At 43.0% G+C, this 18239-nt stretch overlaps 1 protein-coding gene across 4 annotated transcripts; it reads left to right on the plus strand.

Moving 5' to 3' along the window:
* Positions 1-1535: 1535 nt before the first annotated feature.
* On the plus strand, positions 1536-17905 carry scarb2a (scavenger receptor class B, member 2a). Of its 4 annotated transcripts, none has more exons than XM_068566339.1 (14): positions 1536-1671; positions 2320-2677; positions 7189-7346; positions 7514-7661; positions 7975-8169; positions 8835-8926; positions 9740-9859; positions 10287-10465; positions 11610-11728; positions 12219-12292; positions 12419-12470; positions 12565-12717; positions 13815-13862; positions 14186-17905. In XM_068566339.1, exons 2-14 carry the CDS (start codon positions 2555-2557, stop codon positions 14315-14317), a joined length of 1593 nt encoding a protein of 530 aa, XP_068422440.1. In that variant the 5' UTR covers positions 1536-1671; positions 2320-2554; the 3' UTR covers positions 14318-17905. The 4 variants fall into 4 exon arrangements, with proteins under 4 accessions (XP_068422440.1, XP_068422441.1, XP_068422443.1 ...); XM_068566340.1 differs by having other exon boundaries at positions 1612-1629; XM_068566341.1 differs by lacking the exon at positions 1536-1671 and having other exon boundaries at positions 1734-2677; positions 14186-14336; positions 14531-17905.
* Positions 17906-18239: the final 334 nt, after the last annotated feature.

Raw genomic sequence — 18239 nt, forward strand, 5'->3', positions numbered from 1 at the left:
TTCCCCTGCTTGGTGCAACACTATGGTGACATGCTACAATATATTCCTATTTAAAAATCTGGATTGCGTTTAATGCGTTTGCCGTTGTGAACAAAGTATCACTGTATTAATGTACATCTGCTGTTGGGACCACGGTAAAAAATTAAAAATAGCTTTGAACAAAAATCAACCACTGTGACCGCAGCTCTGAGAAAACTGTCCAACCAGCAGTCAAACACTCCGGATGCTTGTTTGCTGGGCTGAAAAAAATGGATTTCTTAAAATGGAGCTGCAATGTCATTGCTGTTTTTCCTTCTGCATGTCACAATGAAAATGTACACCACCTCCATTACTAATTGCAGCATGTTTGTCAATGAGTAATTGCTTTCACCAAAGCCGAATGACTAGGGTCGTGTACACGCTTTATTTTGGATTCAGAACATACTGCATCCACAGTTATATTTCACATATTGAATGCACACGGATGGATTATTGGGCCCCCGGGCACAAACATGTGCAGAGAAGCAAGCCGGCAATATTTGTAGTTGTTACGGTTCTCTTACAGTGGCACTGTGTAGGTTAAAAAAGCCTAATGATGCAGGTACTATTTGTGAAAGCAGATCTACTCAGCACTGTCAAAACTGCTTTGTTAATTCTTCTGTATTTTAAATGTGAAGTGCTGCACAGAATGACACAACGTCACCTTTTTAAACCTGAGCCCAGTTCACTTCAAATCAGGGAGAAGAGCGCAGATAAAACACAACATACCGTAAAATCTATCTTGTAAAATATTCAAAATATTGTGTCTGTTATCATTTAGAAGGAGCAAACTGACAAAATAGGTTTCCAGAGCTTTTAATGAAATGTTCGCTGTACAGCTTTAATATGAAGCCCAAAAACAAACAAATATGGAAGATACTCAATATTGAACTTAATGTTCCTAAAAGAAATGTCAACTTTCACTTCATACCAATAAATTCTACAACATCCTGTTTGTAGAATTGCGTGCATGCAAATGAGTGGAAGTCCCCTGAAATAGTCGTTTTTGTTGTTGTCTTGAAACATATTCTTGTGTATTTTACTTGCCGAGTGTTAGTCCTGTAACACCTTGTGTCAAGGTTAAATTCAGTTTAGTTAAGTTCACAGTTAAACTGCTGCTCTGCAGTGACATGTTTCCGTCCACGAAGAAGACTTCAGATGCTCTTACGGACATGTAACTTATGCTTGTCAATATTTAGTGGTAGCTCGCCTAATGAAGGCCATAATGCAGGCCATTTATCGTCCACTTTTGTTTCTGTTATTCCTCCTCAGCATCATGTGGTTAACGCGGGCTCCGCGGCAGCAGCTGAAACGTCCCCCTCTCTGTCGGCGGAGAGCATCACGCCGTCGGTTCCCCTTTTATTGGAGCCCCGCCTCGAAATCAGTCGATCAAATTCAGCATCGCACTCGCCAGGGTCTGACCAATCAGCGCGCGAGGGGATGGTCTTGAGACGGTGGTCCGGGATGCCAGCAGCCAATGAGAGCTCGAGCAGCTCGGACAAAGAGCTCGCGACGGCGGCCGTTGGCTGCTCGAACGGGACATTATTCACGTCCACGCTGAGCTTATTTAAAGAGACGCGATGAGGCGAGGTGGCCGAGCCTTTATAAAAGGTAACGGACCTCCTCAATCTTCTTCACTCTTTCCGAGGCGCGGTGAGTGGTGCACGACAGGATGTAAATAGTTTCAAATTCAAAGTGTCATTTTCAATACTTCCCCCCTCCATAATGTGCATTTAAAACACTGTCCGCGTAGTCTCACTCAACGATTGCTCGGTTCAAATACTACCATGTTTAATCTTGAGCCGGCTGCTGCTGATTCATTCACAATCCTCTTGCATGCTCATACCTGCCAGTAAATTACACAATTAAACGATCAGTGCAACAAAAGGCGCTTTAAAGTAACCTAAAGCCCAATAAGTTGAGCTGAAGGGCATACAAAAAGGACTATAAACGTGGAACATCATTATTTTTATATTGCTACACGATTGATCATGTGTATTATGTTTAACGGTGACATCGTCCGTGTTAGGAAAGTACCGTCAATGTCCGTTTTACGCACACCCATGGCCCATGCAGCCTCCCTGAAGGAGGCTTCTCGCCTGACTGGGTTCATTAATTCGTAGAGGAAGGGGAGGAGGTGGACAGCTCTTCTTCTACGATGTGCTGAGCGCTGCTGTTTCACTTCTCCGCCGCCTCCGAGCAGCTCAGTCCTCCCTCTTTTTTCTTTCGGGGTTGAAGGACGTTATCTCAAATTTCGATGAGAAGTGCCAACGGTTTTTATTGTTTTGTTTGTACCCCCAGCCTCACCGGGAAGACCACTCCACCGGGCGACGAGAGAAGTTTAAACCGCCCAGCTGCTGCTCCCGAAGACGCCGGATCCGAGCTCTCACGATCCTACACATCGCTGTGTTTAGTTTAATTTTGTAATTTTGTAAAAAAAAAAAAAAAAATTGGGTGGGGCCCAAGTTATCGTCGACTTCAGTGAAGTTGTTTTGTATTATCTTCCTCGAGAGGACCGCTCATCCAACCCGGCATCATGACTCGGAGATCCTGTGCCATTTACGCCACCGGGATCGTGTGCGCTCACCTCCTGATAGTGGGGATCGCCCTGGTCGTGGCTCAAGTCTTCCAAACAATGATCCACAGCCGGTTAAAAAAGGTGAGTTGTAGACGCACACACAAAAAAAAATGCTTTTCAATGCTTCCTCCTGCTGTCACACTTCTTCCATCTGTCACACTTCGGGGGGTTTACATGTTGAAGCATGTCATCTGCAGTGGTCAATCCTGCGCATTCAGCGTCTCTCTAATGGCAGTGAGCTACATGCAGGGTCACAGTGTGTACTTAATTTTTTACTGTTTAGATGAGAAGTAATTCGTATGTTTGCTGCAATCTGCAGCTTCAGCTCAGCGCGATGATCCCAAAGCCTTTTTTTTCTTCTTCTCTCCCCTTCATGAATCCGCATGATCCGAGTCTGTGCAGCGTACAAGTCCCATTCATTACACTATCGTGCAGCTTCAGGGGGGTTTGCTCGAGATTGCATTAAGGCATGAGGATTAATCAGCATTGAGCGTTACAAGCTAACCTTAAAATATACAAACAAATGCTTTTCTTCTGGTAGAAATCGCCTCACATGATGATGATGATTGTTTGACTCCCATAGGTGAGGTTATCGTGACCTTACCCCCATTTTATGATATTTAAAGAAATCTCCTCTCATATTCTCAGGCAGATCTTACGCGTTTATGTGATCTGACACCACGGCATTCAATGAGCTTTTAATGAATGGAAAGCAGCAGTCGGGAGAAATGAGAGTAAATGCACGATATGCTCTCGCTGGTGTCTGTCAGTGCAGCGTTTCGACAACCTGCCCGGCGCTGTGCGCATGACGTGGTGACTCGTTTCTGTTGAGAAAAGCTTGTTATACTGACTTCATCAGGGTTGACCACTCGGAGCACTGTTACTGGTGGTAGTGGTAGTAGTAGTAGTAGAAATCTAAGCCAGAGGGTAAGGGGGAGGTGTGCGGTCTGAAGGAATGGGGGAAGGGAGTCTTGGTGAGTTGACAGGGAGTCCCTGACTTCCAGTGGTGGATCTGTAAAAGTTGTACATGGTGTGTTGAGAGGAGGATGAGAGGCATGCATCCTGCCTTCTGGCCAACTCGTGTAAACCAGACAGACCTGCATTAATTTGACTGATATGTTCTCACGTTTCTCCACTGAGATGATGCAGTTCATTCAGTGCGTCGCTAAACTCCACCACAACCCTGCCTATTTAACAAAATGAAACTATTAAAACACTCCCATTCGGATTCTTTACTGCTTCGCAAATCATTTTGGAGAAAAATGCTGTAAGTCAGTGAACCAAGGATTCAATTTTGGTGGGTCGGTTGACTTTATGTAATGATTAACGTTGATGTTGATATTTTTGGGAAAAGTTGCTGTATAGCCGTTGTTTTTTTGTTTTTTTTACTGGAGCTGGATTTAAAGTCACATAGAAATGTGGAGCCACTCATGGACCTGCACAGTGGCAGGTCGACACATCGGGGGACTGGTGCCTGAGTTCAGGGGTGAGGGGGGTCGGGTTGTTGGCAGCTGACACTCTCTCCCACCCTGCTGCTCTCTTCCCTTCAAAATACCTTGCATTCCTCTTGCTGGCATGAAGCACTGAGCTGGATGCTCTGTGCTACTCCCTAATCTGTTTGTTTGAAATGTCTTTGATTCGTTTTACAGTTTCTTGCCCCCTTCCTGCTTAAGAAGAAAAAAAAGGTCAACAAACTATTTGTCCAAGTTCTGGACTGGAAAACAGCGTCCCCCCGGACACGGTTTCCCCCTCCTGTAGTTAAATTTAGGTCGGGCGGGTCATTTTTGTCTCATTTTGAATCACAGCAGCGACCCAGGGGACCCAAATTAAAGGAGTTAGTCTAAGTTCATCAACGGGGGGGGCATAATTCTGATACGGCTGGCGATTACATGAAATGACAGCGTAGCTAATCCGCTTTAGCCAGAGTCTTTCTCATTGAATTAGTCGGGGCCCGGACATACTGAACTGACTCCAAAAAAATCTACCTAATCTGATGTCTGAATGTGGCTCTTTGTAATAATGATGTAGCCCGGTTGTTTGGGACAAGCTGCCTCGGGTTAAAGACTCTGTGCGTGGAAGCCAATGCGAGGAATTTTACAAACTTCTTGGCCTCGGGGGCATGGTTTCTGCCTACGAGCCACCTTGTTGTCTCTTTGTTGTTGTTCCAGCCTCGGCCTATCCCGAGTTGCTCTGCTCAGACGAGGAAACTAGACAAGAGAAACACCCACTCATGCCACTCCTCTCGGCCCAGTTGGGGAGCGGAGACTTTTCAAGGTAGAACCAATAGAGCATTAAAGAGTTCAAGAACAAGGTCATGTCAGTGTAACATTGAAGCGTTACTTGTGAGAAAGATTTCACGTTTTCAATGGTGTGTTTTTACTTTTACCTTCTTTTTTTTTCTACTTTTCTTTTCCCCTCCTTCGTGCTGTTCAAAGCCAGATCTTGTCACACCACGCGTGTGCTGTGCCAGAAGTTGTTTAACTGGGATCTGGTTCACTTTGTTTAGCTTGAGTCCCTCAACCAGCATTTCCACTAACACATGAATAACAGTGTTTGAAATGAATAGACAGTATTTTCATTGCCCTGACAAACTCCTCCTCTTTATCCCTCATTTGTTTTTCTGTTTGTCACAGATCAAGGTTGGTTTTTTTTTGAGAGATAAATGATGTTCACATAACTTTAATGAAGGCCTTTTGAAAGACCTTTGTTCAAGGTGGGCAAACACGGGCTTCATGCAGGCTGCAGTCACACGTAATGCTGCAGGGGAAAACCAGGCGAGGCAAACGCCCGTTTCGAAAGGGACAGTTTTCGTTTGGTGTTTCTGAAAGGGAACAAATTGTGTAAACGTTGCAGACGAGTCCTATAGACGCCCTGTTATGGTCGTGTGCTTCGGTTGCATTACCGGCTTTAACTTCAGCTCTTAATTAAGACTCATAAAAAAAGGATCCTGAGGAGAAATACTCTGCTCAAATACCTCAAGTTCCATATTTTGGAAGGTTAACTGGAAGTTCAGTACTTCAACGAAACTGATGATTTCCTGGGTTGAATCTGGGATTGTGCAATGTCACATCTGTAATTCTAGATTGTTGGGAATAAAAAAAAAAAAAAGACAGACATGCAAAGAAACTCTGGGCTCATTATGCTGAACACGGCACACCCTTCTCGGGCTGCAACTAATAGTCAGTAAATTCAGCAAATCCAATTCAATGTGAGCATTTGCTGCTTTTCTGTTTCATCTCTTTGTCAAATGATATCTTTGAGATTTGGCCGGTTTAGTTTTACAAACTCATTTCAGTGTTTTTGGACAATTTACATACTTCACATTTAAGAGACTAGTTAAAAAAAGAAAGCGGAAGAATCAACCCATTCATTGCTCATGGAAATCATCTTTAAATGCAGTCGCAAACCACTAGTGTATTTGCATAAGGGTATGGTTCATAATCACATACTCAAATCAACCAAATTTGCCTTTATTCCCCCTCCGCTGCAGTGCGTTTGAATGCTACGCTTCTCCTCAGACGATCAAAGTAGATATTTTTGTTGAGATCTAACATGATGTTTTGTAAAGCAGCAAAGGGGAGACGATGCAACAAACCCTGTGGAAACAATTCTATAGAGCAAAACATGTTTGAAGGTCGGAAGCTCAAACCCAAACAGGAAGTGGAGGCCACACCTTACACTACATTTTCTCCAACGGCAAACCGTTTGCAGCAGACAATGTATGGCCTCTCAAGTGCGCCTCGCCATTCTCCAGATGGAGAAGGTTTTCAGGAACTCTCCATGAGAAAGACACGAGAGGAAATGGGCCACTTTATCCTTTCTCAAGTTTAAAAATACACTTCAAGAAAAGAATAGAAATAGCCTGCTCATTCCCCTCTGTAACAACACCTTCAGTCAACATGCGGGAAACTGTTGTTGAGCTGGTTTCTTATCCAGCTGAATGATGGAGGTTACGGTTTCTGTTGTTCACGTGCAGAAATATGGCAGCCGGGTTTATTATCATACAAGGTTACTTACAACCGACTAAAACCTTCAAGCTTGGTTTTTTTTTTCCTTGACACGATCACAGCCACAACATCTATGAAACCGCTCGGAGTGAAACCAGCCCCTTTTTTTTTGTGTTTACGCTTTGCGTAGTCTGAACACAAAAAACTCACCTAACATGCAGCTTGACGCAGATACGTCATGTTTTGTTCTGGCAGCGTGTTGCTGTGTTGCGTGGCTGGTAGCCCACAGTCAGATTCTTGCCTCGGCTTGCTGAGGTCAAAAACTGGGTGTAATGTTTGCTAAAACTTTCTGCCTGTCCTGACATATATATTTTATAGCGGTATGTATAGCAGTACCAAGGAGTTTTCTCTGCCACCCTCCGGGTTATGGGGCTTTTGGCACGGCATGAACTCCTTGTAGAAACGTGCCATGTGTGCTCTCAGATTGCCCTCATTCAGAACGGTGAAGAGCTTTGAACGTGCCCAAATGCGCTGAAAACATTGTTAAACCAAAGTGTAAAATATGAGTACCACTGCTCACCAATCGTTTCTTTGCTGTTTCTCAATCTGATTGTTTCGTTTTCTTCTCCTTGTTGTTGTTGATAGGAAATAACTTTGACAGAGAAGAGCCAAATGTTTGAATCATGGAAGAATCCACCTCCACCTGTTTATATGGAGTATTACTTCTTCAATGTGACCAATCCAGAGGTGTTCTTGGCAGGCGGGAAGGCAGCTGTTAAACAGATCGGACCATACACGTACAGGTAGGTTTGATACGAAGATCTGCAGCTGTAAATGTGTGTATTATATAGTCATGGAAACCCATGTCCCTAAAAGTCCTGTTTAAGGAAAGATATCTGCGATCCTTTTGTGACTGCTGTGTGAAATGAAAACAAAAGACATCTGGACTAACAGACCTTTACCACACTAGGGAATACAGGCCGCGGGAGAACGTAACCTTCCTGGAGAACGGCACCAAGCTCTACGCCCTGAACCCCAAAACCTTTGTGTTCGTGCCGGAGAAGTCAGCCGGTAACCCTGAAGTCGACATCGTCAGGACTGTGAACATCCCGTTTGTGGTAAGACGCCGTCTGGACGGGATAATGTCTGTTATTATGACACGCAGCAGCCAGTCATCACGTCCCCTGGGTTTAAGTTTAAGTCATTTGATTGGCATGTCTGTTTTTGTTTTCAAGCCTGGGTCCATAACACACGCCAAGCCGTTGTCCTCCGAGTTTTATTGTGACATCTTGAAGTCATATTAGGGGAAGACTAACAAGCCGAGTGAACTCAAATCAGAATTGACCATGAGACTTTCCACGAAAAAGACATGAAGTATTGCAAACAACCGAGTCCACCTTTCCGTTCCCTGACTTGTTTTTCCGTCCGCAGGCGATCATGAGCGAGCTGAACTCCTACTCCTTCTTCCTGAGAACTCTGGTCTCCATGTACATAAACAGCCTGGGCGTCGAGGTGTTCATGTCCCGCACGGTCCACGAGGTTCTGTGGGGCTTCAAAGACCCTCTGCTCACCAAGGTCCACTCTATGAAGCCCGAAGTGGACGAGTTCTTTGGGCTGATGTGGAAGGTAAGCTATACTCTCTCGCCTGAATGTATTTTTAGAGTCAAGCGAGACGTTATTGGAGTTCAAAAACCTGAAGGAAGCATGTTGCGTGTTCGTTGCCAGGGGTTATTAAAACGACAGACCAGCTTGCGGCAGCGTCACACAAGAGAAGTGAGATTGGCCACATGCTGATGGAAGACGCTTGTACTTCCCATCAATAGAGCAACGTCTGCAGTGTGACCTACTCCGTGACAATAGCAGCCTTGTGATCCTGAGCACAGCATTTTCCCCCCAGTTGATGTATGGATCACTTGATCAGCGGAAAAGTTCATAGATTTTTATTACATTTTTCAAGCAAAGAATTACAGCTCCCAGCCTCTCAAAATGTGAGAATCGGATGCTTTTATTTGTCATTCATGATTATAAAACTGAATGTCTCCATGGTTTTGAATAGAATAATACTCAAATATCTTTATGTGTTCCTCCACTGGTTACTAAAGCCTTATTGTGTCTGGTGATAATACACAAAGTGACATGCTAAGGGAAACCAACACAAGCAGTATTTCTTTCTCAATTCCCAACGTCCTTTGCCAACAAACACAAACACTTTTTCCGATGTATCCTCTGTATACTGAGCGGTTGTCTGTCCGCAGCGTTTCTCTGAACCTCATCTTTTTTTTTTTCTACAGAAAAATGGCACCCACGAAGGAGAGTTTGTGTTCCACACCGGCGAGGAGAATTACCTGGATTATGGCAAGATCGACACGTGGAACGGCATGAGGTACAAACTCATGTCGGATGGATTTTATTTAATATTTCCTGCTTTCCTCAATTATAGGAAACCCTCCCTACTGTCAGCTCGTGGCTTGCTATTCACATTCACAGACAGGAGTTACACAAGCTGAAGGTCTAAAGGGCAAAGCCTTTGACCCCTGGCATCAGATACAAAGAACAGTGTTGCAAATCTAATGTTTGGATATCCGAAAGTGACTTCGCACTTTGAGGTCAGCATGTGCTGGTCGTGGAAGAGGTATTCAGAGCCTGTAAAACAGTGTTAGAAATACTGCAAGTAAAAGTATCGCACAATAAGAAAAACTGAGGTATTGGCAGCAAAATGTCCCTTTTTTAAGAATTAAGTAAAAGTACTTATTCTGCAGAAAAGTGGCCGATGTGAATGATAATATTCTCAAGGGCTAAATGAAGAATCTGAGATATCCTGAGATGATTAATTTGGTGTGAAAGGATTGGCTAAATGTACACCTCCTTTTCAGCCTCAGACAGTACGGTAAAAGATAAATGATTATTTGTACCTGCTAACAAAGGGAAAATTTAAAAGATGGAAAATTGATCTGCAAATACTTCCACACACAGTTTTCTTGCTTTAATTTTTATAATCTGGTTGTGTGAAATAGGTGTAGTAGATTAAAAACTACAATATTTCCTCTGAACTCTGGTTTGATTTAGAAGTATACAATGTCATGAAATGAACGTCGTAACGTCGAAGTTCCTCAAAATTGTACTTGAGTGCAAAACGTGGGTGTAACTGCCACTAAGTACATTTACTAACATCGCCAGTCTTCTTCTCCATCTACAGGGAGATGTCGTGGTGGTCTTCAAAGCAGAGCAACATGATCAACGGTACAGACGGCGCCGTCTTCCACCCTCTGATAAACAGAAACGAGCTGCTCTACATCTTCGCTGCGGATCTCTGCAGGTATGCACGTGCCGCTAATGTGGTTGTTCACTTGTTTACAGTCAAAGCATCACGGCTGGGCGAGGATCAGGACGCCCAGGAAATTGCTGCAACTGAGTCATACACAATATGCTTACAAACCCAATGATAAGGACCTGCGGAGTTGTGGTTATTACGACCTCTGATAAGGCTGTTGAACTCAAAACACATGTGGGAAAGTCAAGATCATGTGAACGTATTTGGGAGGCTTTAAGGAATGATTAATACAGGAAGTGGTCATCTTGTACATGACACATTTACTTTTACAGTCCTAACTGCCGAAAAGATTGAAGAACCTGATTTGGTTGTTGCCTTCTTCTTGATGACTCGCAGTTTAGACTTCTTGACGGGACTTAGTACATAGACTCCTTAAGGAGTCACTGAGCTGTATTTGTCTTTCTTTTCTTAGGTCTATCCATCTAGCCTATGTGGAAGATGTGGAGGTGAAAGGCATCCAGGCGTACCGCTTCGCCCCCCCTAACGACGTACTCATGAACCCCAAAGAAAACCCCACTAACGCGGGCTTCTGTGTGCCGGCTGGAGACTGTCTCGGCACCGGGGTGCTTAAAGTCAGCGTTTGTCGTGAAGGTAAGGCACTGCCCGGTTTCTCCCCCTCAGTTGCCACAGAGTCTGACCCAGTTATCCAGTTACCCCCCCTCCCCAAAATGTCCTTTCAGTCCCCAGCCACGGCCCCTGCCTGGTATCTGACAATCCCTACTGTTTGAACTCGGCACACGGTTCAATGATTAACTGTGCTGTCTGTGTGTGGAGGCCATAGAAGTATTTATGGTGGTCATTGAGTGGAGTGTGATTGCTCTGATAAGGCTTGACACATGAGGACAGACGGACTATTATGACTACAGATATGCTGCAGCAACATCACGCTGTTTGTATAATTAACATGCAGTTCTTTTTTTTTATAGCGAATACAGTCGTAGTGGGAGAAAACACTTAAGTATACGCATTGATGCATGTGCTAAAACCTGATAGGCTGCCTGCATCAGCTTCTCTGATTCACATGAGACCAAGGCGTCTGATTGGGAGGATTTTTGTGATGCTTCTGCGAGAGCCAATCACAACCAAGAGCTGTTGTCATGTCATGTGCAAAGTGGCGTCATTCTCAAACTGCCCATGTGGTCAAAGAGTCGGATCATCTCCGTGTCTTTTCCATATGATCCATCATAGCTTATACATATATCCCAACAGTTTTTAAAATCCTGTTTTTATTTTTGTGTGAAATATCTGCTGGAACAGTTTAGTACAAAATATAAGGTTGCTTCTAAAAAATATTAAAAATGTGGTTTTGTCAGTAGCAGTATTGTTAAGGCTGAAGAGTAAAGTTTCAATGGGTTTAAATTTGATAACTTTCAGGCCTCACAATAATACATTAATACACGTTTCAACATATTTATTTCTCTTGCTATAAGCAGAAAGCTTTTAAACAACATTTAGACCTTTTTGTATTTGGGTTTGTAACTTTACAGAAAGAACAATTGGGCAGTTAAATTAATAATTCAGATGTAAAAAAGGCAAAAACAGAGCTGCAGGGTCACTCTTGTTTTTACTGTCAGCTAATTCTTATTCAGGGTCACATGCATGTGTTTACTTCATGTTAAAATATGTCTTTTTATCTTATCTCGCGTTTCTTTAATCTGTTTTCAGCCCTTGTTGTTTGTCAGCTCGGGATTCGAACACTAATTAACTTGTGTCTGTCTCACTTGTTTCCTTCAAGGTGCTCCCATCGTGGTCTCTTTCCCCCACTTTTATCAAGCCGACCCAAAGTACATCAACGCCGTTGAAGGGCTCAGCCCCAACAAGGAGGACCACGAGACGTACCTCGACCTGCAACCGGTACGACTAAAGCGCGATACCCCGACGAGATAAAGCCTCGCGGAGGAATCTGTGTTGGCCCTTGCTCAGTTGGTTAATGACCATCTTGATCTAAATTACAGAAGCTGTTTGGATTTCTATTTATGGGGCTGCCTGGATATCCGGTCTGGTCCATATACGAATAACATGAATCAGTTGTTTATCAGTTTAACAATTATAAAGCCAAAGGATGTGTAATACGGGTGTCTGTTTGACATTTCATCTGTTCATAGAAAACAGTACAGTTATAACGGTAATAAGAACAAAATAAACTGAGAAGGGGAACAAATAATTCTCACCCCGTCACGTTAATTCATCGCTGTTTACTTCAATAGCCAGTTAATTGAATTCTCTCTGCAAATGTAAGGTGTAAATTGAATCATCCAGCCACATTTCTCTCAATATGTGAGGAATCCAGGAACGAAAAGGTTCCCGGTCTGTTCTGAGTCTGTTTTTCTTTCAATTGTTTTAGACCACAGGGGTTCCTATTCGTGCCTGCAAGAGAGCTCAGCTCAACATCATCCTGAAAAGAGTCCAAGGCTTCCCGTGAGTCAATCTTTGTCAAACCTTGACCCATTTTGCTGTTGCCACACGCATGTCCTCATTTTCCCCCCCGCATGTCGAGCCACGCAGGTGTCATCCCTGACCTCCATGTCTCTCTTTCTCTTTCAGCAAAACCAAGTTCATCAACGAGACCATTTTCCCCATCATGTTCGTCAATGAGGTGAGGCTTTCATTCGGTGCCATCTGTGAACGAACCCAGTTCTCATAAACCTGTAAGTGGTTCACAGATCAATAACCATCTCTCTGGAATATAGACGGCGACAGTTGACGATGACTCGGCGTCCCAGATGAGGACGCTGCTCCTCATCGTGACTCTTGTGTCGAACTTCCCGTTGCTCATCGTGGGCATGGGCATCATCCTGCTGCTGGTGCTCGTGGTCTTGTTCTGCCGAAACCGCCAGAAGAAGGTAGGAACTTGGCCCCCATTGGTTGCCGCGGACTGAACCGTAGTATTAATCCGCACAGTTCCCTTGGTGTGTGTGCTCGCCACTGACATTAGCTCACATCGTAAATGAGTCTGATAATCGATAACGGGAATATGTCACAGTAAAAGCTGCAGTCTTTTGAATGAGGTTTTTGCATGGTCAACGAAGTTTCCTCCCTGAGCTGCTGCTGCCCCGAGTTTCGTGCATGTTAACTAACACAAAGCATGTATCCTGCTCAGCAAAGCCAGCATGATCAGTTTTTTCCCAAAATTTCTGGATCACATGGTGCTTTTATTTATTTTTTCCTTGCTGAAAGTTTTCTAACCGTTGATGCATCTTTGTATTCAGGATCTCACTTCCCCACTGGTCAGCGTAGCTATGAGCTAGCTTAGCACTATTCACTAGCATTGAATTGGAATGGCCTCCAGAATAATGTTTGGCACATGTTCACCTCTTATCTCTCGTAGCAGAGGACTGTTGATTTGAACCCTGGCTGTCACCGCCCTCGGATTACTGTAGTCAAGGTCATTCACTGTCCAAAGAGTCCATGCAATATTGGAATAGTTCTATTTGTTAGTATCGTAATGGTTAAAATTTTGATCATATTTACTCTTTTTTTTCTTTCTTGATAGTTTGATGAGAAGATTGATACCACTCTCATCCCAGTATGTTGAATATTCGACAGGAGACGTTGTCTAAGCATAGATTAAAGTCTGGGGGACAACCCTTACCCTGGCTTTGTACTTACACTTTTGTTTTTTAATAAGTACAACAAGCAGACAGAAGTTGTTCAGGAGTGAGCTGTATCGATGCTGAACACAGCCAGGATGGCAGCTTCCAGTCTCTAAAGTAAGCCGAGCTGAGCGGCTGCAGCTTCATATTTCTCATGCAGACATGAGTGGTGTCAATCGTCTCATCCAAAACTCGTTAGGAAAGGAAGTATTTCCAGTTCAGACCGTTAGCTACGCATTGAGAGGATGTTTAAAAAAAACATGCATAATTGCAATGTAAAGTATTGTATTAACAATGTTCTAATTTTAATTTTCTGTAACCCTCCCTTTTTTCCTTTTCTGTTTTAGAATGAAGTAAAACGTATTGATTTTACTGAAGCTTTTCATTCTTTTACTGTAAGTCTTAATTTTTGCCTTGTTTGCTATTCTCCTTTTTTAATTTGTGGTACATCATCTCTGATTATTATCATTTTTAATTCACCTTATGGGACATGATATTCCTTTTTGAGTTCTCGCCTCAGTGTAATTTCTTCATTTTAGAAGTTTATGCTTTATTGTGGTGGTTGTTTGTGAATATTTTCGATAAATGTGGTTTACTGTGAACATTTCACTCCAAAAACATTTATTCACATTTAAATGTCAGCGTTGGGTGTTCAAGAATATTTGTCCGTCTTGCCACTTCGATGGTTTGCACTGACACCCTCTGTCCTCCCGTTCAGACGGTGAAAGACGACACGGCCTACACGCAGGTCAGCGACAAACCCGACGAGCCGTCACAAACGCCGGCCAACCAGCCAACGAGGAACGGCTCCTACATTGCCATGTCTCCAGTGGAGGCCCAGAAGTGTTGATCGAGGGTCCCCTCCCCAAGTGAGGAGCTCAGGAAGGGGGCTGAGGGAGCAGCACTGGGGTGTTACAATACCAAGGGTGTGGGGTTTGCAAACACAGCGGGCTAATTTCTACTTTTTCGGGGGTGGGACACGCACCCCATTTAATGTTTAGTCAACAAAGACATTGCGCCTCTCACTGAGCCTCTTATGACTGTCTGTCCTCCTCTGCTCTAGCTGCTGAGCATGACCCTCACTGCCGGCCGTACTGCAAAGCAAACTCCCGCACTCGTATTCCTCTTTTCCATCCCGGCCGGCCTTGAGGGACTCTGGGCGGGCGCGGCCAGGACAAGCCTTTTTTTCCATTCTACTTCTGAGGGAACACGTAGCATAGTTGTCGCTGTCGCACACGGACGCATGAGCCTCCAATCAGACTCTGCTAGCTGATACTGCTCAAAGGGTGTTTTTAGTATTGCCCCGAATAACAATGGGTGTTGTTACCGACGTATTCCCGCTCTCTTCTTTGGCATCAGCGGAGGAAATTCAGTTTTTTAAAAAGCCCCCTCAAAACCCAATCCTTAGGACAAAGCTCTGGGCTTCTTTGCCCAGATGATAACATGGTTTTGCTAATAAAAACAGAACTTGGCATATCCTTTTTGTAAAAAAATAAAATAAAAAATAGGAAAAAACACTGCGCCAAACTATTTATAGCATTTTTGCCTTTTTTTTTTTTTTCTCCTAAGGTGAATTATTGCGCACACACACACCACACTTCAGCATCAGTTAGTGAAAGTGTGTGTGTGTGCTCCTTTATCGAACACTTGGTGTCCGGTTTTGATGGGAAATGATTTTTGATCCCCCTCGTCCCCGTACTTCTCCAGAACACTAGTTAAAACAATATTTAGCTGCATTTCTGAGTCATCATCAGTGAAGGTGATGCGATTACTAAGGTTGCCACAGATAGCTTGATAAAGTTGCACCTTTTTTAGGCTCCATCACGCATTCATGACAACACCTACAGAACTTACAAGGGAGACTTGAACCTGCTTTCTGCCTTATAATGGTTCAGCGTGGTCTTTATGCTCATACGTTGCTCACATAAGCTGAAAATCTCTTCTGTCGTTATTGTACATATGTGAAAGGGGAGATGTTGAGATCCCTCCTGACCAAATCCAGCAAGCAGTCCTTCTAGGTGTGCGGAAAGACACTAACTTTGCTCTGGTGTCGATCGCTCCTGCACGTCTACACTGTTACTTATTAGAGAAAGCACAATTTGGATTGCTAAAACCAGTCCTCACACAAGACTACCAGGTGTTTTTCTGTGTCCTACTATGATATATATATAGTTACAGCTGATTTGTCAAAGACACTGTCAAAGTGCTGTGAATATTTAACAACAAAAAAGTGGAATCATCGCGGGGGTTTTGAGGAAGCCCTTTGCGCCACTCGCCGCTGTGCAGTCATTCAGTTTGCCAAGGAGCTGGAGGCATTCAGGCAAAGCGCAGCACACAGCACTTGAATCACTGTTTTGTCGTATGTTTCTTGTGTTCTCATTTTTCTGTCCACCCCGTCAAAACCCAGTGGTAGTTTCCAATGGAAAGTGAATTTAAGGCCATAATACTCTCAACGTGGAAAGTTCCCTGCACTTTGCCTGGAAATTGTGCCCTGTGTCTTTGCATCGTTTCATTTTTGTTTTTGTCCCGTTCATTTCAATGTTCAATACATTTCAAAGGTTTGTTAGTCTTGGTTATGAAGGATGTCGATCCACACATTCATGCCTCTGTTACTTGCTTTTCAGCACATGGAGTGTCTTCTTTTGATATACTTTTGTATTTGTTATTGCTGCTAAAAAAAAATGCCATAACCTATGGACTTGTATTTGTACATAAAGTGTACATATATGCTCATATTCTATTTCAGGTTGATCCGCAGAGGCTTTTTCTTAAAGGCTTCTGTGTTACCAACCCCTTTGACACCTGAGCACAAGATACAAAGCCCAAAGCTTGCTGCCATGTATTGGAATTAGCAGTTACAAGTATCACTAGCAACACTTTTTGTAAATGTAGTTCACTTAACACACTCATTCCTCTTATTAGCAAATCGTGACCATATCACATGTATTGTTGGTCCATTTTAGGAGTAGTAAACTTAACAGTTCGCTGGAGGCGCCCAAAAAGGGCGAGCCGCTTTGTCGAAGATCGGTGTCAGAAGTCTGACTCCGGGATTAATAACACTGTGGTGGAGAGGTTGGACGTATTGCTTTTAAGGTTAAATCAATTCACTGAAGGCCTTTTTTATTCCAGCTACATGCAAGTAACCACCGCCTTGTGCAAACTCGCAGACCATCCTTATCCACCTTTTTAAAAACTTGAACCTTAGAGACCTTAATCCCGAGAGTCGTGTGTGTGTGTGTGTGCGTGTACAACGTCTGTTCAAACACACACCTGAGCCATCCTCTGTCTGACTTCTACCACACCGACCTTTGGGTCCAATCCTTCGAGCCTATTGGCTCGTCCCTGCTTGACCAAAGATAACCCAATAGATCTGCCCCAGCGCCGTGTTTACTCTCCTCTGATAACAGTTGTACCAGAAAACCACCACCCACTGAATTCTTTTCCTTGAAAAAAAATGTGCCACCACTTATGTGAAGTATTTGCAGCACTGTTGTGTGAGCGTTAACATGCGTATATGTGCCTTTTTACATTAAGGCAAGAAAAAAAGAAGACATTTCACAAGTTGGATTGATGGGTATTGCTTTTTTTGTCAGCCAGTACAAGAGCAAAGAAAAGTAATCGATGCTCTCTGTGAGCAAATCTCAGTATTATGTAAGACGAAGCAATACGGAGTTGTGTAAAATAAATTTATTTGTAAGGGTCCCACACAATATTTGTGTCTTTTTGTTTTTCCCCTTGACTTTGTTATTTTTGATAGTTGTGTAGAAGTATTTCCTTTTTCTGTAGCTTCATTCTTTTGTTTTTTTTTTGGTGGTTCTATTCAGTATTTCAAGATTGATCATTTCATTGTTTTTTTTCCCCACACTGAAAATACAAAAAAGTGTAAAAAGGTGGACCAGTATGTGACACTGGGACCTGTCAGAGACTTGTAAAAAAAATGTCTGTAAGAGTGTTTATGAATGGCTTAAGATTTGGGTATTTGAGAACTTGTGTGAGTCAATTTGTTTGTGGAGACGATGCACCATTTCCGTCAAACTGGAATGATTTTTTTACTGGAAGGCTGATTATCTTGATGACTGAGTAAAGTAACACGTTGATGCTGTGTAAACCTCTCTAGATGAATGACGCCCTCCTTCAGGGATGAGCACTAGTGCCATACCATCCTTTATTATTGTTTCCTTTGCTCTTTGGTGTAACAACCGCATCTTCCCATGTCGATGTTCTGAAGTCACTAACCGACGTTTCCTCTTGAGATATACTAATTTGTTTTGCTGCTGAAAATGACAATCCTTCTTGTCATGTGAGGTGCAAAATGAATAATAAGTAATATCCATTTTTAGTTTTGATAATTTACACTGCACAGATGTTTCTACAGTGCTTTTGTAAACATTTATAGTGTATTTGCAAAAAAATAAAAGTTGCAGTCAAGTGCAAAGTTCACAGTCGTCTGCTGTCTTTTGATTCACTGTCAGAGAGAAATGTGAATCAGTTTGTGGAGAAATGACTGCTCATCAGAGGAGTTTGTTGATTGTAGGTAGGTGTACATTATAAGCTACTAAACACGTTGTTGAAGAGTTTAATCTCTACTAGATACTTTTTTGTTGAAATTAACTTTAAAGCATTTGAGATCGAGGTTATGTAAATAATGTGTAATTTTGAAAAACCTGATCCTTCAAATAACTATGAAGTTGAGATAATAAGTGAAGTTCAGATGGGCCATGCTAACATACATTTTTCATTAGAATTTGCACCCTGAAGAAAAACTGTAAAAC

Source organism: Clinocottus analis, unplaced genomic scaffold, assembly GCF_023055335.1.
Source record: "Clinocottus analis isolate CAN_PGR_092001 unplaced genomic scaffold, fCliAna1.0.p SCAF_7, whole genome shotgun sequence".
Lineage (NCBI taxonomy): Eukaryota > Metazoa > Chordata > Actinopteri > Perciformes > Cottidae > Clinocottus > Clinocottus analis.